Raw genomic sequence first — 23,607 nt, forward strand, 5'->3', positions numbered from 1 at the left:
AAACCAATTGAGATGGTTTGGGACGAGTTGGACCGCAGAGTGAAGGAAAAGCAGCCAACAAGTGCTCAGCGTATGTGGGAACTCCTTTAAGACTGTTGGATTAGCATTCCTCATGAAGCTGGTTGAGAGAATGCCAAGAGTGTGCAAAGATGTCATCAAGGCAAAGGGTGCCTACTTTGAAGAATCTAAAATCTAAAATATGATTTGATTTGTTTAATACTTTTTTGGTTACTACATAATTCCATATGTGTTATTTCATAGTTTTTGATGTCTTCACTATTATGTAGAAAATAGTACACCACCAAGAGAAACCCTTGAATGAGCAGGTGTGTCCAAACTTTTGACTGGTACTGTATGTACTGTCGATCCCCTACAGTAAGAATCCACAATCTAGATTTAACAATTTTATTGAAACAGTAGACACACACACTGTAGGTACAAAGGTCTTCCAAGATCCCCCTCTATAAAAACATGCAGTATGTTTGTACAATAAAATGCAAAGCAATATAATGTATCGACAATGAATGTTGATACCTCGAGGATAAAACACTGCAATCAAGGACCCTTAATGAATACAAGTCAGACATGCTTAGTCACTGGCTGATCAGTTCTCACAAAGCCCTTTGGTATTTCAATATAATCACATCCTTCATTTCAAATGTAACCTCATAACTCGCGGTGAGGCTCCGAACGAACAATGATAGATCAATCCTGCTGACGTCATTGTTTCATAACTGCATATGGAGAGGATAGTCTTTTGGAGTGTGTGTTTGGGTACTGGCTCAAACAACTTAATTCATCAAAAAGTAGGACAACTTTCAATTACATTTACATCATATAGTAGACGTTCTTATGCAGCGCTACTATAACATGAGCAATTGTGGTTAAGTGCCTTGCTCAAGGGCACATCGACAGATGTTTCACCTAGTCGGCTTGGGGTTTCAAACCAGCGACCTTTTGGTAACTGGCCAAATGGTCTTAACCGCTAGGCTACCTGCTGTCCAAGTGAATTACAAATGAATTTGGGGCCTTTTGGTTATCGTTCGGCAAGCATCAGGTTGGGCATCATTCGTTCGAATGGCATCAGGCGAAGCAACTCTGGAGGAAGTGACTCATGTGGGTATAGACATGCTGATTGGCTGAACCATCAAGACCATGGTCCTTGTCCGTGTACCACTGTAGTAAAGTGATAGAAAGAAGGAATAAGCACCGATCATTTGTTTCCGATCATTTATTTATTGTTAAGTGTTTTCATGGAGCACGTTCATTGAGGTATAAAGCGCTACAATCACTGATTGTGTAGATAACTCATCTATCTAAATATAAATATTTACCATGGCCTCAAAGTCCACTTGTTCCTCAACCAGAGCAGCAGAGATCTGAGCAGCTTGCTGAAAATGGACGTTGTCTGAAACAAATAGAGAGATATAAATAACAATTTAACAGTATCCGATGTGCAGTGTTTTCCTATTCTCATATGATATGGTGAAGCCTCAGGAAATGTATGCACACTGCTTAGTTAACACGTTTAGCTTAATCAACTAATGGGTTTACAGAGTCAAATGAATAGTCTAGACTCTAAACATTGTACGGTTGTTAATTGCACAGGTGGTGTGTTTTTACAGAACATTCCAGAAATACTAGAGGAGGCTTCACCATCTGCTGTCCCATGGACCAGAAGGTATTGCACTGATTTGAAGTTCTTAGCTCTGGCTGTCACTGTGGAGTTCTGTAAAACACAATGTACACGGTGTTGTTTCCGTGGAGAGTACTACCAGTTTGGATCACACAGGCCATAGTATAAAATCCTATGTATAAATGGCCATTTAAAACGTTGGAGTTGGGTCAACTTACGTTGTAGAATTCCAGATTTTCTGAAGGTTGATTCATGTAACGTTCTGTGTAGATTGAATCTGAAATATTGAAAGTAGGGAAAATGTACGGATCATTTCCAATGACTTACACTTATATAAATGTAAATATATTAATAACATATCAATAACAGAATGGCATACCATAATACTCCCACTTGGAAACTGGGGCAACTGCCATTCCACATTTGAAAACTCCACTCCCAGCTCCCAGAACCATTGACGTGACATAACCTCCATAGGACTATAAAACACAATACCAGCTGATCACATTGGCCTTGAATTCAGATAATATTAGATTACTCAAGGCACAAAGACAAGGTGATTGTACACGTGCTGCATTTCATTACGATGCACTTGATGGTTCCAACGTATCATCCAAACCCTATGCTTTAACTTACCCAACCCCAAATTGCTATTCTGCCTTTGTCGACAAAGCCCATATTGGTGAATTCCCTGAAAGAGAAAAGTGACTTGCTGTGATTGGGAACCACCAGTACAAACACAAATTCATTTAAACGTCAGGGTCAGGGTCATTCCCACTGATGGTCCGTGGTCTAACTCGAATCTCTACTGTCCTCAGTCTCTCTGACGTGAAATAAGGGAAAGGTAAGTCATGTTGCATTCCAGCTGACCCCATGTGACCTCTGATCGGTCATCTGATCGTTAGCCTGGTGGTCAGATCTGTAGGTACTTTAGCCAACACCTCTGTCACGTCCTTTGTCCTACCAGACAGGATATATTTAGCATGAAAGTGGAGATGAATAGGAGTTGGATAAAAGATATGTCAACCAGGCTATTGCATCATAATGCTCAAACCAAAAAAGCCTTGGAATCTCTAAATATCCATGTAGAAATATATTGTGTTATATAATGTTTATTTTTATTTATTTATTTTTTTACCACATTTTCTCCCCAATTTTGTCTTGTCTCCACTGTAACTCCCGTCCGAAACACAACCCGACTAAGCCGCACTGCATCTTGACACAATTGGCCCAGCCGCACAAATGTGTCGGAGGAAACACTGTACACCTGATGACCGTGTCAGCGTGCACTATGCCCGGCCCGCCACAGGAGTCGCTAGTGCGCGATGGGACAAGGACATCCCTGCCGGCCAAACCCTCTCCTAACCTGAACGACGCTGGGCCAATTGTGCACCGTCCCATGGGTTTCCCGGTCGCGGCCGGCTGCAACAGAGCCTGGATTCGAACCCAGAATCTTTATATATCATGTTCATCTTAATGTCACTTTTGCAGTGTGACACAGTATAATACAAAGCAACCTGTTTGAGTCAGTTGGGCATAGCTATCGACTTGGCTACTGTTCAACCACAGTTCAACCTTACTTTGCGGCCATTATCTGATCTTCCACCTCATAGGTTCCCAGACGTTGGTAGATGGAGTGCATTAGCTTGTCGCCTTGGTAACCACTTCCCCTACCATCGAAGCTGGCAACGATGACCTTCTCCGTGCTCGCCAGGTATGCGGCCCAGCCTAACCTATAGCGGAAGTCTGCTTTCTGACTGCAAGGCCCCGCATACCTGGAACACAAAAGAGAAAGACAAACATTATTGTTAGTTCCCAGAGTTTTCCCTGACCACTTGAGCTCACCAGAAAACACTGCAGACTTCTGAATTTAACAAGAGTCAAGAGTATTTCCGGCTTTAGTCATGTGGTCAGGATTAACTCCAGGCCCTCGTTATTGGTACAACAATTCATCATAAGACAAAGCAGATCATGTATTCACAGAGGTTAATTCATTCGTACACATCAATAAGTAAGGGGTATTTCTTGGATTTGTCAAATCCAGGAGGCAAGGTCATCTGGTACCAAAGATCTGTCGGGAGAAACAGAAACATCCATCAATGGATATCAAGTTAGAGATGTCCCATGGTTTTAATATCAGATGAAAGATTCCATTAAAGTCTTGAATCGTTGAAAGCCTTACTATATTCCCCTTGCTTGATAAAGTCGCGTCGCATGGTGGGCATGTGGATCTCAGACAGAAGGCCTTCCAAAGCCGTGTTGTCCTCAAGAACCCGGATCTCTAAACGACGAGAACATGCACTGTGACTTTGCTTGGCTTATATCATTTATTTACATCACACACTAGTAAATGTAACTGGCCTACCTGAACCAGCATCCCTGTTGTCCCTAAGAGTATACAGAGGTAGTCCAGGACCTGTGGAGACAAACACATATTTAATATAGTGTGTGTGTGTGCCCTCCCAAATGATCTAGAAGCACTACTACTACAGAAACTATTATTTCAAAGTGAATATACCGGCTGGGATATTGTTTAGGGATGTCACAGCTACAGTATTGTGATGACTTGACTGCACAAACACTGTTGGAGTAGTGGGTTGTGTAGTGTAGTGTAGTGTAGTGTAGTGTAGTGTAGTGTGTGTGTGTGTGTGTGTGTGTGTGTGTGTGTGTGTGTGTGTGTGTGTGTGTGTGTGTGTGTGTGTGTGTGTGTGTGTGTGTGTGTGTGTGTGTGTGTGTGTGTGTGTGTGTGTGTGTGTGTGTGTGTGTGTGTGTGTGTGTGTGTGTGTGTGTGTGTGTGTGTGTGTGTGTGTGTGTGTGTGTGTGTGTGTGTGGCTGACGGACCTGAGCAGTCCATGCGGAAGAAAGAGGCATCATGGCTGAAGTAAGCTGAGTTGTATTGACACCTGTCCTCATTCAGGGTACAGGTCAGGCACTGGGTGGTGGGGGGGGTGGCTCCGAGAGTGATCCTGACACACACACACACACACACACACACACACACAAACAACTGACATGACTCTATTGGCTACAACTATAGAGTTGTAAGTCATAGGTTATGCATGTTAGAAATGAGTACTGCGTGAGCATGACAGAACGACGGCATGAAAATGAAAGAGTGATATTCTTACTTGTAAATGTTTCTCCCTCCTGGCTTGTGACCGTATTGGTTGCTTGAATAGTACAAGGCGTTATTAGTCACTTTTAAAATGTCAACGACCTCCCAAGTCCCCGAGGTGACAGCTGTTGCTGTGCCCTGCAAGGACACCATACAAATATTACAAATCAAGTGTGTATCATAACCATGTCTGGGTTACTGAGAAGGTGCATGAAGAGAAATGTACTACTTAGTACTTACACGTGTTACGTGATGGATATGTTTATAGCCGTTATTGTCACTCATCACAATGTAAAAACTGTCTTTGTCCGCCGATAAAGTAGGATTAGAAGGTGAAAACTAGAAGAAACAAAGATAATGTATTTATTTACAGGAATAATCCATGCTTGTTACTTGGTAAAATATGTTTTTATGGCCCAGGGATAATGTAAACATGTTCATATTGTTGTGTTCGTATAAAGTACACACCCGTCCAATCCAACCTGTATTGCTTGTAACGTCAAGTTTCTGAAAACACAAGAAAAAAGTATAGAATTTGATAGTTTATTGTGACATACAGTTGAAGTCGGAAGTTTACATACACGTAGGTTGGAGTCATTAAAACTCATTTTTCAACCACTCCACAAATTTCTTGTTAACAAACTATAGTTTTGGCAAGTCGGTTAGGACATCTACTTTGTGCATGACACAAGTCATTTTTCCAACAGTTGTTTACAGACAGATTATTTAACTAATCATTCACTGTAACACAATTCCAGTGGGTCAGAAGTTTACATACACTAAGTTGACTCTGCCTTTAAACAGCTTGGAAAATTCCAGAAAATGATGTCATGGCTTTAGAAGCTTCTGATAGGGTAATTGACATAATTTGAGTCATTTGGAGGTGTACCTGTGGATGTATTTCAAGGCCTACCTTCAAACTCAGCGCCTCTTTGCTTGAAATCATGGGAAAATCACAAGATCTCAGAAAAAAATTGTAGACCTCCACAAGTCTGGTTCATCCTTGGGAGCAATTTCCAAATGCCTGAAGGTACCACGTTCATCTGTACAAACAATATTACGCAAGTATAAACACCATGAGACCACGCAGCCGTCATACCGCTCAGGAAGGAGACACGTTCTGTCTCCTAGACATGAGCATACTTTGGTGCGAAAAGTGCAAATCAATCCCAGAACAACAGCAAAGGACCTTGTGAAGATGCTGGAGGAAACAGGTACAGAAGTATCTATATCCACAGTAAAATGAGTCCTATATCGACGTAACTTGTAAGGCCGCTCAGCAAGGAAGAAGCCACTGCTCCAAAACCGCCATAAAAAAGCCAGACTACGGTTTGCAACTGCACATGGAGACAAAGATCGTACTTTTTGGTGAAATGTCCTCTTGTCTGATGAAACAAAAATAGAACTGTTTGGCCATAATGACCTTCGTTATATGTTTGGAGGAAAAATGGGAGTCTTGTGTCATGACGTTGCCCTCTTTGGGTACAGCGAGCACCATCCCCCGCTCTCTGCTTCTACAACCAGACTGCTGTGGTCAGAGTGAGGTTGTTAATTCCCAGGGAAGACCCTGCCTCATGGCCACACAGTATAGAGATAGAGTGAAGTTTCATAGAGAACAAAGGAATTTCTTCCACCTCACAGAACTTGAGGTCCGAACAACGTTTACGTTCCGGAGAAGGTATAAAAGATCGGTAAAGAATCCAGCTACGAACTGGTCCGTTTGTTACAACTTGGGGAAGCTCATGGGAGATGGTGCGGCCACATTACCATAACGATGTTTTCATAATAGCCTCAAATATGAGGTTTACATCTAATTGTTGTATAAGATGAATGAGTGAGGATGATACTGTTTGTAAAATTGTGTAATGTGATTTTGGACTGTTTAATGAAGGAAACTCCAATTCCCTTTTGAGTTGAACTAAATCAGGGGACCGCCCATGAGCCCAGTTAGGGTCAGGCATCCTGGGACAGCCCCTTTTCTGCAATTCCGAATAAAACCACCACAACATGAATGAATGTCACTCTGAACTATCCACTATAACCACGACAGAGAGAGAGAGAGATGGACAATTCTACAAAAGAAACAAACTTTCAACAGCGATCAAGACGACACACTGAGCGTAAATATATATATATTGTTTGCAATTGTTCCCGAATGAGTTAGTCTTAGTCGACCCCCATTTCCCTTTTGTCTAACAAGCCATCATGCCGGTTTAGCCCACTAGGGCACATTCCCTTATCATTTCTTGTAACCATATTTACTTTGTTTGTTTGTGTGTGCACTTCTGTGATTGTTTAGTTAGTTAATAAATAAATGATTTAAGACAATTGATGTATGGATGACTCATAGTGAAGACTGGGTTCGTGCAGATAACCAACAATTTACGACGTTCGGAATGAGACTAACGTGAGGTAAAGTAAACAATTCATTAATTCGAAGACTAATTGATCAGATGTAAAATATCTGAAAGTTTATATTGGGAAATTATAACTTTGTAATCTGAATATTTTCCTTGGTGCCACGACTTCCTAGTTAATTACAGTTACATGATAAATCAGTTTGATCATGTAATACTAATTACAGAGAATCTTTGATGAAAACTAAGTCTTCAATTTAATGATAGTAAAGACATGACACTTGCAAGCCGAAGAACACCTTCCCAACAGTGAAGCACAGGGGTGGCAGCATCATGTTGTGGTGGTGCTTGGCTGCAGGAGGGACTGGTGCACTTCAAAAAATAAATGGCATCATGAGGCAGGAAAATTCTGTGACTATATTGAAGCAACATCTCAAAATCTCATCTCAGTCAGGAAGTTAAAGCTTGGTCGTATATGAGTCTTCCAAATGGACAATGACCCCAAGCATACTTCCAAAGTTGTGGTAAAAAAAGTTAAGGTATTGGAGTGGCCATCACAAAGCCCTGAGCTCAATCCTATAGAACATTTGTGGGCAGAACTGAAAAAGTGTGTGAGAGAGGAGGCCTACAAACCTGACTCAGTTACACCAGCTCTGTCAGAAGGAATGGGCCAAAATTCACCCAACTTATTGTGGGAAGCTTGTGGAATGTGATGAAATAAAATAAATAAAAGCTGAAATAAATCATTCTCTCTACTATTTTTCTGACAGTTCACATTCTTAAAATAAAGTGGTAATCCTAACTGACCAAAGACATAGAACTTTTACTGGGATTAAATGTCAAGAATTGTGAAAAACAGAGTTTAAATGTATTTGGCTAACTAAGGTGTATGTAAACTTCTGATTGTATTAGGACTCCAACAAGTTATCTGAAGAGAGGATAGGATAGGATAGGAGAGGAGAGGAGAGGAGAGGAGAGGAGAGAGGAGAGGTGTGGAGGGGAGGGGAGGGGAGAGGAGAGGAGAGGAGAGAAGGGGAGGGGGTGAGGAGGGGAGTGGTGTAGAGGGGAGAGGAGAGTGAGGGCGGCGGGAAAGCATGTATGTGTGTGTGTTGGGAGGGGGGGGGGGGGGCGTACCTCTAACGCATTCTCGATCCAGGTGTTTCCGATTGTGTTGAAGTCGTAGATCTGAAAGCGGAGCTCACTCTGTTTCCTCTTCTGCCACTGGACAGCGATGCGTTCATCCGTTACCCAGGTGACTGTGGCCAAATAGTGATCACTGTAAAAAAAACACGGAAACAACCCCACTTGTCTCACAGCTTGCACCTAAAATTGAGTTTAAAATTCCAATGCAATGCAATGTTTCTCTCCTACTGAATACATTGTTTAATGTATTGTGTACTACAGAGTTTCATTACCCTGCACCAACTGAGGCTGGCACAACAACTTCTGTGATGTTTGATATGTTTGTAGTATCATACACAAACAGCTTCACCACTGGATTGGGAGTACCAGGCTAGAAGATGGAGAAAAAAAAGCATTTATGCGAAACAATTACGATGAAATAAAAACAAACTTTGGGTCTCATAGGTTTCTTTCTTACAAGCAACCACATCTTTAAAATGTATTTAGTTAACGTATTGTTTTAGAATGACTATACACACAGTATCAATGCATTCATATGTGAATACAGAGTGTATGACTGTATTCAAATACACAGTCGTCAAGAGAGGTTTCCGAACTGGGAAATCATGGACCAATATCATTTTATTGGGACAGCTTAGACCTGAATGTACCCTGAGTTGTGATAAAACAACAACACGCTTTTAACCCAGAGGCCTTATGGTCCAGAGTCCAGTTCCCTTATCAACTGCCTCAGAACCTCATGCCAATAATGACCTACTCCAGCACACTTTTTACATACACATCAAACATACATTAAGTGTTATCTTACTTTAGGATAGGGGAAAATGACCGTGTCGGGATACTGCTCCTTCCCATACCAGGAATACTCTATGTTTTGGACCAGAGTGTCGTTAAACTCAGCATAGGCCAGATACCTCCCTCCAGGTGACCACCACATTGCCTCGTAAGAAGAGAACATTTCCTCTAACAAAACAATCAAAAACCACAGTTAGGCCTACATCACGATGGCACATCGTTTGTGTGTGTTGTGGCTTAAGCTGTTCACAGACTTCTGTGTTGTCAAAAGAGAAACTTGTTCGTGTATAATTACATTTGACACAATTCACATCACAGTGCCGACTAATATGTACTAGTTATAAGTAAGAGGTATGTAAGATTCACAGCTGCCTTCTTGTAGGTATTGCTTACCCTCATACACCCAATCTGGGATGCCATTTAAGATTTGGTTGTGTTTTCCGTTGGAGGTCACCTGCATGGCCTTAGCAGTAGGGCTGGTCTTCACGTAGACATCATTTCCCCACACAAAGGCCTGTATGTGAGAGGAACAGAGATATTGAGATACGTCTTAATGACTCGAGTTCCTCTTTAAACATGGTATAGCACTGCAATATGCACAATAGTGTGCAATGTCTTTTGGTAATCCTAGTAACCTGAAATATTATGTTTAGAGTAACAGTAACCTATTATTTATTACATGTTGTGTATAAGTTATTTATTTGGCGCGCGTTGAAAATGTGATCTTTGAGAAATTCCAGCTTTGAACTGAAGACAAACAAAAGTGCATGTTGTGTTGTTGGGTGAGTCCTATTGATGATGAGTGTTTGGAGGACGTGTAATGGGTCAGACACCAGAAACAAATCCAAGTGTCCTTTTAACCTACCATTTTGTTCCCTGTTGGCGCCCATGCAAACAAATGGACTTGATGAGGAATGTCTGGTGTACTGAGAAATGTCCTAAAATGAGAATAAATAAAAACGGAACCGTATTAATGTCTTTGAGTTTGACAAAACACCATATACAGTTCATTCGGGAAAGTATTCAGACCCCTTGACTTTTCCCACAATTTGTTATGTTACAGCCAATTTTCTTAAAATGTGTTAAATAGTTTGCACCTGAGCTCAATTTCGAGTCTCAGCAAATGTTCTGAATACTGTTTTTTATTCATAATACACTTGCAAAGATTTCTAAACCGGTTTTCATTTTGTCATTATGGGGTATTGGGTGTAGTTTGATGAGGAAATGTTTTTATTTAATCCCTTTTGAATAAGGCTGTATTGTAACAGAATGTGGAAAAAGGGAAGGGGTCTGAATACTTTCCGAATGCACTGTAAATGCGTCCCTATAAATCATTTGCAGTAAACATTACAGTGTATGGCCCTCTTCAGTTTCTCTATCTGTTGAGTATTGTTGACCATTTCCTGCACTAGAGTCCATTGAATAAAATAACATGTCCTATATTCTCCACACTGCATATGTATAGTGTATAGTACACATTTGCAGACAAGTACAGTTGAAAGAGACTTACGAGCCTGCCAAATCATAGAGAGAATATGAAGCTGTGAAGGAGTGTCTCCATATCTGTTGAAACATATTAAGCAAATTATCATTAGGAATTTGATTAGTAGCACAGATCAATTACTTATATTAATGAATTAATGAGTACATTCATTCAATTAGATGTATTCATTTTTTAAACTTTATTTATCCCTGCAGGGCAATTACTTTGGGCACATATGTCTGATTCTGCAACAACAATAACAACAACCACCACATCACAATGACATACCACACATAGCTACTTCACAGCAGGATAATACAACAACAAATCATTAAATAGCACAAGACATTACCTTGGTCCAATTGCTCTTGAAAGCAACATATTTTTGATCAGCAGACACTACATAGTCGTAGGCAGCCACTTGATCCTGGTTTTCAACAAAAAAAAGGAGCTGTGACACAAACACAAACATGACACAAACACTCCTTCCTTCACCATACTTGCTTCCAAATATGCGTAGACAGACAGACAGACAGACAGACAGACAGACAGGCAGGCAGGCAGGCAGGCAGGCAGGCAGGCAGGCAGGCAGGCAGGCAGGCAGACAGACAGACAGACAGACAGACAGACAGACAGACAGACAGACAGACAGACAGACAGACAGACAGACAGACAGACAGACAGACAGACACGCAGGCAGGCAGGCAGGCAGGCAGACAGACCCATGAGGGGTATCTTACAAATGTGATGCTGCTCAGGAATTCTGAGTTGTTTCCTGTAATCAGGTTGTGAAGGAAGACTGCACCGTCTTTTTGATGCAGATACTCATGGTCTATGAGGAGGGGAAAGAAGAGAGGAGTTTAATAATAACACACTGGCGTTTAAGTTGAAATATCAGCAGTGTTGCTAGTCGGGTCTCTGCCTTGCACTGATGATTTAACAAAAAGCCAAAGTGTGCCATTTAAATAGGGACAGTATATAGGCCTACTATCGTTTTTTTTTTAATGGTTTCTTAACATTTTGTAAAGGGAACATTGTGTTGTTGGCTTACATCTAAACGTGCATCCTTCCAGGGTTAGAGTGTTGTGTCATACATTCCAGGCACACAATTACTGACTGGATTGAACATAACAGCCATCCACTCATTTACATACAGTTGATTGATTAGGCTTCTAGGGTGTTTTACCTGAGATCCAGCGCATGTTGTAGGATCTGGCCCTGATGGAGCTATTGAAGACATCACTGAGAGTGAACGTCCTCTGAGCCGTCACTTTGTCCTCTGAAACGTGGGGCTCAAAGTTAGCGTTCACTGATTTCTTGTACTGTCTATACCAGGAGGAATGTACCAGTGACGTCGACAACAAGTCATCGGCTACTATAATGGCTCGTAAGACTACAATGCATTTACACATGATTAAACAGGTCTCGATAAAAAAAATAGATAAGGATCACGGGAGGACTATAAAAGATTGTAACAGATAACAATGTAAGATCAATATACATTTGACTGGGTTTGTAGAGCTGCTATAACTGAGGTAAATGTGCTAGTAGGCTACACAAATGTGGTACCTGCATAGAAGATGTGATATTGCAACACGGTGCTGTATTTCTAAAGCATTAAAGCACTAGGTCTACATGTTTGTATGTCACGTGGATTATGTGAAAGTGTTTATTTTATGCAGTGTTCTTTTACAATAATACAATATTATTATCCAGTGCATGCAGTGTTCTATTGTGGTAATAAAATACTTATTCTGAAGAGTTTTTTTTATTTTTTATTTTTTTACGGTTATGGTAGGCTGCAATTTAATGGGTCATTGAAAGCAACTGAAAGTGGTACCACTCACCGTTCAGATATATTGCCGTGGGCACTACTGTCAAGATGATGACGCCAGCAAGCCCCAAAAGTCCCAACACCACCTTACCTATGGTATTCTGTCAAAGGTGAATAGAATGATGGGAAAAATGTTATGAAATAAATAGTCGTTTGAGGTATCTAGATTTGCGACACTTATTCACCAAAGAAATGCTATGTTGTATTATAAACAAATTCTTATCGTTGAGTTTTGAAGTTTACCATCCTGCTGACTTGAAGGTGGTGAATCCGTTTATATACAAAATCACAATGAGCGTAAACACGTTACCCACTAAACTGTTGAAGTGTAAATGGTGCAAAATAAAGTTCTGCGCAAGATCATTTCCGTTAGATATTAGATCAACGTCGGTTATAAAGGTGGGGCAATACAATTCCGAAGTCCAAAGCAAAGCTCGTAAAGTTTCAACGTGTCTTATTTTCCCCAGAGCCTGTGTTAGTGGAGAAGTTTATGCTTACTCGCAGTCTAATCTATTGACGGATTGCATCCATACACAACTTTCATACACAGTGAAACCATCCACTTTGGTTGGTTGTCCGAACACGAATAGCCTTCACCACACGAATTCAATAGGCATCCACATTTTTACTTGGAAATCCAGACACTGAATTTACAGTACTTCATTTATTTTTATAATTCCATTCAATCTGAATTAGGCTTAAATGTTTTCTCTGCCTTTTTGACGGGAATTGTTTGGGCATTTTGTAAGGCATTGTCATAACTTCCACCGGAGTCGTTTCCTCTCCTTGTTCAGCGGTGTTCGCGGTCGGCGTCTCCGCTCTTCTAGCCATCGTCGATCCACTTTTCGTTTTTCCATTTGTTTTGTCTTGTTTTCCTACACACCTCCTTTCCATTTCACTCATTAAGTGTTGTGTATTTAACCCTCTGTTCCCCCCTTGTCCTTGCGTGGAATTGTTTGTTTGTAAGTGCTTGTGCACTATGTTACTGGTGAGCGTCAGGGTTTGTACCCATGTAGGTTATTTTTGTATTACCGTTGGTTTTGACATGAAACTGCTCCGGCTATGACCTATTTCTGCTCTCCTGCGTCTGACTTCACTGCCATCAGTTCCGGCAACCCTTACAGGCATATGTCCTTGTGAGGGCAGGGTAGTCACATATGACTCTTGAGTTGTTTTTTCATGTCTCACTGCTAATGGTATTAAAAACAATGTAGCCTAATTCACAGCTGCATTGGATGACACTGGCCTCACAGTTGGGCTCCATCTCATGCACCTATTTACATACTTCATTAATGAACTTCCTACTTGGGTTTCAGGTCAGGTTCCTCTCTTTAAGCCGCGTGGGATCTCAACAGACGTGTGAAAAGAAATACCGGCCTACATTCAGATGCAGTATATGTGAGAACCATATGAGTGTACATATTAAGTGTAATGTCGTGACTTTTGTATTGCTTGCGTTCCTATTAGCATTTTTCTTGAAATGAAGTGAATTGTCACAGGTAAGCGGTAACTCAACCAAAGGTGGCGGAATGACTCAAAGCTTAATTCCAATTTCTGTGGTGATGTAATGCCTTTACTTCATGGTCAACAACAAAGCCCCCTCTATTTTATTCTCAAGGGTTTTATGACATTGTCATCACATCTGATTTTTTACATGACTCACAGTTATCATCATGATGTCAGAGGCCCCCAGCTTGTGAACTTATGTTCCTGGTTAACGTCGGATTCAACCAGTTTCTCTGCATAGGACTTACTCCATCTCATGGGCTTTGTATAAAAGGCTACAACAATAGATCTGGAATACATGAACTTTAACAAGATGTCAACAGACAAACAAGCAATTTGACAAGAAAAATAAAGCAAAAAAAGCTTTTGTTTAGAGAGAGAGAGAGAGAGAGAGAGAGAGGCTTATATAGCTGTCTTGATGAGTAAGGATACAAATCAAATCCAATTTTATTTGTCACATACACATGGTTAGCAGATGTTAATGCGAGTGTAGCGAAATGCTTGTGCTTCTAGTTCCGACAATGCAGTAATAACCAACGAGTAATCTAGCTAACAATTCCAAAACTACTACCTTATACACATAAGTGTAAAGGGATAAAGAATATGTACATAAAGATATATGAATGAGTGATGGTACAGAGCGGCATAGGCAAGATGCAGTAGATGGTATCGAGTACAGTATATACATATGAGATGAGTATGTAAACAAAGTGGCATAGTTTAAAGTGGCTAGTGATACATGTATTACATAAATATGCAGTAGATGATATAGAGTACAGTATATACTTATACATATGAGATAAATAATGTAGGGTATGTAAACATTATATTAAGTAGCATTGTTTAAAGTGGCGAGTGATATATTTTACATCAATTCCCATCATTAAAGTGGCTGGAGTTGAGTCAGTGTGTTGGCAGCAGCCACTCAATGTTAGTGGCTGTTTAACAGTCTGATGGCCTTAAGATAGAAGCTGTTTTTCAGTCTCTCGGTCCCAGCTTTGATGCACCTGTACTGACCTCGCCTTCTGGACGATAGCGGGGTGAACAGGCAGTGGCTCGGGTGGTTGTTGTCCTTGATGATCTTTATGGCTTTCCTGTGACATCGGGTGGTGTAGGTGTCCTGGAGGGCAGGCAGTTTGCCCCCGGTGATGCGTTGTGCAGACCTCACTACCCTCTGGAGAGCCTACAGAAACATGGCCTGAAAAAGTTCCATAACTAATGGAAGGGTCACTGATGAATCCATAAGTGATGCGCATCGGAAGATAAAGACTAAAAGCCAGTTAAAAGCTTAACAAATATCAGTTTCTTTTTTTTTTTATTGACCTGAGCACTAGCAGCCTTTGCTGCTCTCGTTCTCTCAGACCGTGCTTCCTTTGCAAACAAATAGATCACTCTCTTTTCGCCTGACGCAAGTATAGTTTGAGGAGCATTACACCGGGGGATCTTTCCGTTTATCTACTCTCAGATTCGTGGTTAAGGCTAATGAAATTGTTTCCAGGTGTCACTTTGAACACGTTTGAGGTTTTATTGGCGTTCCTGGAATGAGAGAGGGGGAGGAGGGGTTATATAGTGGAGTACAGTGAGCACTATGGCGCAACATCATACCATAAAGCCATGGTTGATACTGGTGCTTTTTCCTCTCTCTGGCTGTTCTGTCCTTGGTTTTTACAACACATAGTCCCTGTTTCCTATGGCTTCCTATTGTCCCCTGAATAGAAGGAAATCTGTGGCATTTGAAGGTACACCTTGATCACAGGAGGTTGGTGGCACCTTAATAGGGGAGGACGGGCTCATGGTAATGGCTGGAGCAGGAATGGTATCAAACATATGGTTTCCATGTGTTTTATGCCATTCAATTTGTGCAGTTTCAGCCATTATTATGAGTCGTCCTCCCCTCAACAGCCTTCACTGACTGTGATAGTTTATCAGTAAGCTAGGATGGAAAGAATGAAAAAGTATAGTAACTACAGACCGTTGTAAAATGTCTACTGGTGGTGTCTAGTGTCTAATCAATGTCTACTGGTGGTGTCTACTGTCCAATCAATGTCTACTGGTGGTGTCTACGGTCTAATCAATGTCTACTGGTGGTGTCTACTGTCTAATCAATGTCTACTGGTGGTGTCTACTGTCTAATCAATGTCTACTGGTGGTGTCTACCGTCTAATCAATGTCTACTGGTGGTGTCTACTGTCTAATCAATGTCTACTGGTGGTGTCTACTGTCTAATCAATGTCTACTGGTGGTGTCTACTGTCTAATCAATGTCTACTGGTGGTGTCTACTGTCTAATCAATGTCTACTGGTGGTGTCTACTGTCTAATCAATGTCTACCGGTGGTGTCTACTGTCTAATCAATGTCTACTGGTGGTGTCTACTGTCTAATCAATGTCTACTGGTGGTGTCTACTGTCTAATCAATGTCTACTGGTGGTGTCTACTGTCTAATCAATGTCTACTGGTGGTGTCTACTGTCTAATCAATGTCTACTGGTGGTGTCTACTGTCTAATCAATGTCTACTGGTGGTGTCTACTGTCTAATCAATGTCTACTGGTGGTGTCTACGGTCTAATCAATGTCTACTGGTGGTGTCTACTGTCTAATCAATGTCTACTGGTGGTGTCTACTGTCTAATCAATGTCTACTGGTGGTGTCTACTGTCTAATCAATGTCTACTGGGTGGTGTCTAATCAATGTCTAATCAATGTCTACTGGTGGTGTCTACTGTCTAATCAATGTCTACTGGTGGTGTCTACTGTCTAATCAATGTCTACTGGTGGTGTCTACTGTCCAATCAATGTCTACTGGTGGTGTCTACTGTCTAATCAATGTCTACTGGTGGTGTCTACTGTCTAATCAATGTCTACTGGTGGTGTCTACTGTCCAATCAATGTCTACTGGTGGTGTCTACTGTCCAATCAATGTCTACTGCTGGTGTTTACTGTCTAATCAATGTCTACTGGTGGTGTCTACTGTCCAATCAATGTCTACTGGTGGTGTCTACTGTCTAGTGCATTCGGAAAGTATTCAGACCCCTTGACGTTTTTCACATCTTGTTATGTTACAGGCTTATTTTAAAATGTATTATTAAATGTTTTTTCCCCTCATCAATCTACACACAATCCCCTCAATGACGAAGCAAAAATAGTTTTTTTTATCACATTTACATAAGTATTCAGACCCTTTACTCAGTACTTTGTTAAAACCCCTTTGGCAGCGATTACAGACTTGAGTCTTCTTGGGTATGACTTGGCACACCTGTATTTGAGGAGTTTCTCCCATTCTTCAGTTTCTCCCATGTACCACAGGTAAATTGTAGATCAAGTTGTAGAAACATCTCAAGGATGATCAATGGAAACATGATGCACTTGAGCTCAATTTCTAGTCACATAGCACTTAATAAGGCTGAAATGTAACGAAAGGTGGAAAAAATCAATGGGTCTGAATACTTTCCCGAATGCACTGTATATATCAATACTGGTTGTTCGGTCATAAGCATTCCTCTCATCATTTGGTCAACGTTTGGTTTTGAAGGAATGCTTATCTTATTTTTCAACAGTCTAATTGTACACCCATCGTATGTATTGTGTTCTTGCTCATCAGAGACATTGGAATGTTGGGTCACGAGGATAAAGACATATTTGGCTAGAGATTTATCTGAGGGTAAAGAGAGCTGAATATATTGATTAAAGTCACCTTGTCCTAGAGAGATTTACACGGCATTAAAAAACATACCGGGGAAAGCCTACATGAAATGGCCTTAAAAGCTGCATCTTGGTACCCTCTTGTGGTGACTATTGACTATGGTGTGAAGAAGATAGTGGCATGTTTGAGTCTGTGTTGTTCTTATTGGTGAATGTAAATGCTTATTCATAATAGGCCAGTCAGCCCTTGTAAGTTTAAGATCAGATTATTGCGCAGGAAAAACAAAAACAAGCATCTGATAGCTTTTCCTATTGTAATGACCTGACTAGATCATAAAGGAACAATTGGAACAGACAGAGGATTGAGTTTACGAATTTACGGTTTATTAACCCAACTTCACACAGGCTAAACCAACCAAACCAAACCAACCTTATCTTGTGAAGCCCAGATGTAAGAGAAAGAACGATGGCTAAACCTGGTCTTCACTTCCAGTGCTCTATCCCCCTGCCCAACGCCCCTCCACACTCGTCCCTGAGGGAACAAACAAAGTCTCTGAAGCAACCCAGAGGTCTCCTTTGCCTGCGTGGCCGTGATGGTCGCAGAGTGTCCAGATCCATGGCAGGGGGCTGCCCCTCTGGGACCCAGGGGATGAAGACAGGGATATGGGGGACAAGGATGTGGGAAATACAGGGGAATACAGTCCGTGGCTCCGGGGAACCACGCTGTGACACAGGGAGAGAGACAGGGGGAGTGGGCTGTCTGGAGCCTTGTCTGCAGCACCTGGGGGTGGGTGCCTGGAGAATTTCATTGCCAGAGAGGGGAGTTGTGGGGTCCCCGGTGTTTGGGGAGAAGAGGCCCATCTATATGGGGCTAACCTGTCCCGGTGCAGTGCCACCTTTCTCCCCCTGGGAGGAAACTGCACCTGGTAAACAACCTCCCCTACCCTCGCCAGGACACCACCCAGTGACTGTCCAACTTGGGGCATCTGCCTTTTTTCCTTATCAGGTTGTAGACCCAGACCAGCTCCCCAGCCACAAAGTGCCTTCCCCGGGTGTGCATTTCACAGTTCCTCTTCTGCCTCACACCTGCATTCACCAGCTGCACTCTGGCGAAGGTGTGGGCTGTCTCCAGGCGGTCCTGGAGTCTCCGGGCATACTCCGGCCCCGGGGGAACATGAGGGCTATCCAGGGGCCGACCAAACACCATCTCTGCAGGAGTGCGGATCTCTCTCCCCAGCATGAGGAGGGAAGGAGGTGGTGTCTTAGACAGCGGAGCGGCATGCCATGAGGACCATAGGCAGGTGCTTGTCCCAGTCACGCTAGTGTTTGGCAGAGACGATGGCAAGTTGCTGTCCAAGCGTTTTGTTGAAGCGCTCCACAAGGCCATCACTTTAAGGATGGAGAGGAGTAGTGCGGGTCTTGTGCACACCCAGCCTCTCAAACATGGTGGCGAACACACAGGACTCGAAGTTTCTGCCTTGGTCGCTGTGGATGGACTCCGCAGCTCCAAACCTGCTGAACATGCCCACATTGCTCGAGTCTGTGTCCAGGATAAAGGGCAAGGTGAGGTCAGGGGGGCGAGCATGGGGGCCTTGATCAGTGCACGTTTGAGGGTGTTGAAGGCCTCCTCACACTCCACTGTCCAAGTGAAGGCCTTGTCCTGTGGCAGCAGGCGGTTCAGGGGAGCAGCGACGCTTGAGAATCCCCGTACAAACCTCCTGTAGTACGAGGCCAGGCCCAGGAAGCTCTTCAGCTGACGCTGGTCTGTAGGGGTGGGTCAGTCTCAGACAGCCCCCACCTTGTCCTCCATGGTGCTGATCCCGTCCTTTCCCACTCGGTGGCCCAAGAAAGACACTTCTCTCCTCATGAAGTGGCACGTTTCGGGGTGGAGCTTCAGACCTGCGGCAGCCACCCGCTCCAGCACACGCCGTAGCGCCACCAGGACTGACTGGAAGGAGCTGCCACGGGCCAGGATGTCGTCGAGGTATACCAGACACTGCTGTCGGGGGATGCCATCTAGCACCCTGTCCATCAAACGCTCAAAAGTAGCTGGAGCGTTGCACAGGCCGAAGCACAGGACCTTGAACTGCCAGTGTCCTCTGTTAGTGGAGAATGCAGTTTTGGCTCTGGCCTCTGGGGAGAGGGGCACCTGCCAGAAGCCACTGCGGAGGTCTAGGGAGGAGAAGCAGGAGGACCCCCTAACCAGGTCCGGCAACTCATCGATACGTGGTATGGAGTATGAGTCCTTCCTGGTTACCTCATTCAGCCACCTGTAATCCGCACAGAACCTCAGCTTGCCCCCCTTCTTAGATCCCATGACGACTTGCACCGCCCAGGGGATGTCTGAGGGCTCGATGAAGTCCATCCGTAGTCAGAGGCCGAGTCTTCTCTGGTCTCTACTCCTCTCGTTACGGGGTCTGACACGCCGAAGCTTCCCACCATTAGCTCTGACAAATTGAAAACTCTAGTCATTGGCGACTCCATTACCCGCAGTATTAGACTTAAAACGAATCATCCAGCGATCATACACTGTTTACCAGGGGGCAGGGCTACCGACGTTAAGGCAAATCTGTAATTGTCTCTGGCCCCCTCCCAGTTAGGGGTAGTGATGAGCTCTACAGCAGAGTCTCACAACTCAATCGCTGCCCCTCCCAAAAGATAGAATTTGTAGATAATTGGCCCTCTTTCTGGGACTCACCCACAAACAGGACCAAGCCTGACCTGCTGAGTAGTGACGGACTCCATCCTAGCTGGAGGGGTGCTCTCATCTTATCTACCAACATAGACAGGGCTCTAACTCCTCTAGCTCCACAATGAAATAGGGTGCAGGCCAGGTAGGCTGTTAGCCAGCCTGCCAGCATAGTGGAGTCTGCCACTAGCACAGTCAGTGTAGTCAGCTCAGCTATCACCATTGAGACCGTGTCTGTGCCTCGACCTAGGTTGGGCAAAACTAAACATGGCGGTGTTCGTCTTAGCAATCTCACTAGGATAAAGACCACCTCCATTCCTGTCATTATTGAAAGAGATCATGATACCTCACATCTCAAAATAGGGCTACTTAATGTTAGATCCCTTACTTCAAAGGCAATTATAGTCAATGAACTAATCACTGATCATAATCTTGGTGTGATTGGCCTGACTGAAACATGGCTTAAGCCTGATGAATTGACTGTGTTAAATGAGGCCTCACCTCCTGGCTACACTAGTGACCATATCCCCCGTGCATCCCGCAAAGGCGGAGGTGTAGCTAACATTTACGATAGCACATTTCAATTTACAAAAGAAAAAAATGATGTTTTCGTCTTTTGAGCTTCTAGTCATGAAATCTATGCAGCCTACTCAATCACTTTTTATAGCTACTGGTTACAGACCTCCTGGGCCATATACAGCGTTCCTCACTGAGTTCCCTGAATTCCTATCGGACCTTGTAGTCATAGCAGATAATATTCTAATCTTTGGTGACTTTAATATTCACATGGAAAAGTCCACAGACCCACTCCAAAAGGCTTTCGGAGCCATTATCGACTCAGTGGGTTTTGTCCAACATGTCTCTGGACCCACTCACTGTCACAGTCATACGCTGGACCTAGTTTTGTCCCATGGAATAAATGTTGTGGATCTTAATGTTTTTCCTCATAATCCTGGACTATCGGACCACTATTCTATTACGTTTGCAAATTGCAACAAATAATCTGCTCAGACCCCAACCAAGGAACATCAAAAGTCGTGCTATAAATTCACAGACAACACAAAGATTCCTTGATGTCCTTCCAGACTCCCTCTGTCTACCCAAGGACGCCAAAGGACAAAAATCAGTTAACCACCTAACTGAGGAACTCAATTTAACCTTGCGCAATACCCTAGATGCAGTTGCACCCCTAAAAACTGAAAACATTTCTCATAAGAAACTAGCTCCCTGGTACACAGAAAATACCCGAGCTCTGAAGCAAGCTTCCAGAAAATTGGAACGGAGATGGCGCCACACCAAACTGAAAGTCTTCCGACTAGCTTGGAAAGACAGTACCGTGCAGTACCGAAAAGCCCTTACTGCTGCTCGATCATCCTATTTTTCTAACTTAATTGAGGAAAATAAGAACAATCCGAAATTCATTTTTGATACTGTCGCAAAGCTAACTAAAAAGCAGCATTCCCCAAGAGAGGATGAATTTCACTTTAGCAGTGATAAATTCATGAACTTCTTTGAGGAAAAGATTATGATTATTAGAAAGCAAATTACGGACTCCTCTTTAAATCTGTGTATTCCTTCAAAGCTCAGTCTGCACAAATCTCCCAGGACCTAGGATCAAGAGAGACGCTCAAGTGTTTTAGTACTATATCTCTTGACACAATGATGAAAATAATCATGGCCTCTAAACCTTCAAGCTGCATACTGGACCCTATTCCAACTAAACTACTGAAAGAGCTGCTTCCTGTGCTTGGCCCTCCGATGTTGAACATAATAAACGGCTCTCTATCCACCGGATGTGTACCAAACACACTAAAAGTGGCAGTAATAAAGCCTCTCTTGAAAAAGCCAAACCTTGCCCCAAAAAATATAAAAAACGGCCTATATCGAATCTTCCATTCCTCTCAAAAATTTTAGAAAAGGCTGTTGCGCAGCAACTCACTGCCTTCCTGAAGACAAACAATGTATATGAAATGCTTCAGTCTGGTTTTAGACCCCATCATAGCACTGAGACGGCACTTGTGAAGGTGGTAAATGACATTTTAATGGCATCGGACCGAGGCTCTGCATCTGTCTTTGTGCTCCTAGACCTTAGTGCTGCTTTTGATACCATCGATCACCACATTCTTTTGGAGAGATTGGAAACCCAAATTGGTCTACACGGACAAGTTCTGGCCTGGTTTAGATCTTATCTGTCGGAAATATATCAGTTTGTCTCTGTGAATGGTTTGTCCTCTGACAAATCAACTGTAAATGTCGGTGTTCCTCAAGGTTCCGTTTTAGGACCACCATTGTTTTCACTATATATTTTACCTCTTGGGGATGTTATTCGAAAACATAATGTTAACTTTCACTGCTATGCGGATGACACACAGCTGTACATATCAATGAAACATGGTGAAGCCCCAAAATTGCCTTTGCTCGAAGCATGTGTTTCAGACATAAGGAAGTGGATGGCTGCAAACTTTCTACTTTTAAACTCGGACAAAACAGAGATGCTTGTTCTAGGTCCCAAGAAACAAAGAGATCTTCTGTTGAATCTGACAATTAATCTTAATGGTTGTACAGTCGTCTCAAATAAAACTGTGAAGGACCTCGGCGTTACTCTGGACCCTGATCTCTCTTTTGAAGAACATATCAAGATCATTTCAAGGACAGCTTTTTTCCATCTACATAACATTGCAAAAATCAGAAACTTTCTGTCCAAAAATGATGCAGAAAAATGAATCCATGCTTTTGTCACTTCTAGGTTAGACTTCTGCAATGCTCTACTTTCCGGCTACCCGGATAAAGCACTAAATAAACTTCAGTTGGTGCTAAATACGTCTGCTAGAATCCTGACTAGAACCAAAAAATTTGATCATATTACTCCAGTGCTAGCCTCTCTACACTGGCTTCCTGTCAAAGTGAGGGCTGATTTCAAGGTTTTACTGCTAACCTACAAAGCATTACATGGGCTTGCTCCTACCTATCTCTCTGATTTGGTCCTGCCGTACATACCTACACGTACGCTACGGTCACAAGACGCAGGCCTCCTAATTGTCCCTAGAATTTCTAAGCAAACAGCTGGAGGCAGGGCTTTCTCCTACAGAGCTCCATTTTTATGGAACGGACTGCCTACCCATGTCAGAGACGCAAACTCGGTCTCAACCTTTAAGTCTTTACTGAAGACTCATCTCTTCATTGGGTCATATGATTGAGTGTAGTCTGGCCCAGGAGTGGGAAGGTGAACGGAAAGGCTCTGGAGCAACGAACCGCCCTTGTTGTCTCTGTCGGGCCGGTTCCCCTCTTTCCACTGGGATTCTCTGCCTCTAACCCTATTACAGGGGCTGAGTCACTGGCTTACCGGGGCTCTCTCATGCTGTCCCTGGAAGGGGCGCGTCACCTGAGTGGGTTGATTCACTGATGTGGTC

At 42.9% G+C, this 23,607-nt stretch overlaps 1 protein-coding gene across 1 annotated transcript; it reads right to left on the reverse strand.

The window, feature by feature from the left end:
• Positions 1 to 389: 389 nt before the first annotated feature.
• LOC118363812 (dipeptidyl peptidase 4-like) lies at positions 390 to 12,748 on the reverse strand. The gene is made up of 25 exons (XM_052488649.1): positions 12,607 to 12,748; positions 12,377 to 12,464; positions 11,716 to 11,808; positions 11,270 to 11,361; positions 10,882 to 10,956; positions 10,557 to 10,609; positions 9,912 to 9,984; positions 9,440 to 9,560; positions 9,060 to 9,214; positions 8,524 to 8,621; positions 8,243 to 8,384; positions 5,220 to 5,258; positions 4,992 to 5,090; positions 4,765 to 4,889; positions 4,478 to 4,602; positions 4,002 to 4,052; positions 3,819 to 3,917; positions 3,638 to 3,707; positions 3,217 to 3,411; positions 2,273 to 2,327; positions 2,016 to 2,115; positions 1,855 to 1,913; positions 1,657 to 1,729; positions 1,335 to 1,408; positions 390 to 1,176 (listed from the first exon to the last, which is right to left on the reverse strand). Exons 1-25 carry the CDS (start codon positions 12,607 to 12,609, stop codon positions 1,084 to 1,086), a joined length of 2,250 nt encoding a protein of 749 aa, XP_052344609.1. The 5' UTR covers positions 12,610 to 12,748; the 3' UTR covers positions 390 to 1,083.
• Positions 12,749 to 23,607: the final 10,859 nt, after the last annotated feature.

Source organism: Oncorhynchus keta, chromosome 30, assembly GCF_023373465.1.
Source record: "Oncorhynchus keta strain PuntledgeMale-10-30-2019 chromosome 30, Oket_V2, whole genome shotgun sequence".
Classification (NCBI taxonomy): Eukaryota; Metazoa; Chordata; class Actinopteri; order Salmoniformes; family Salmonidae; genus Oncorhynchus; species Oncorhynchus keta.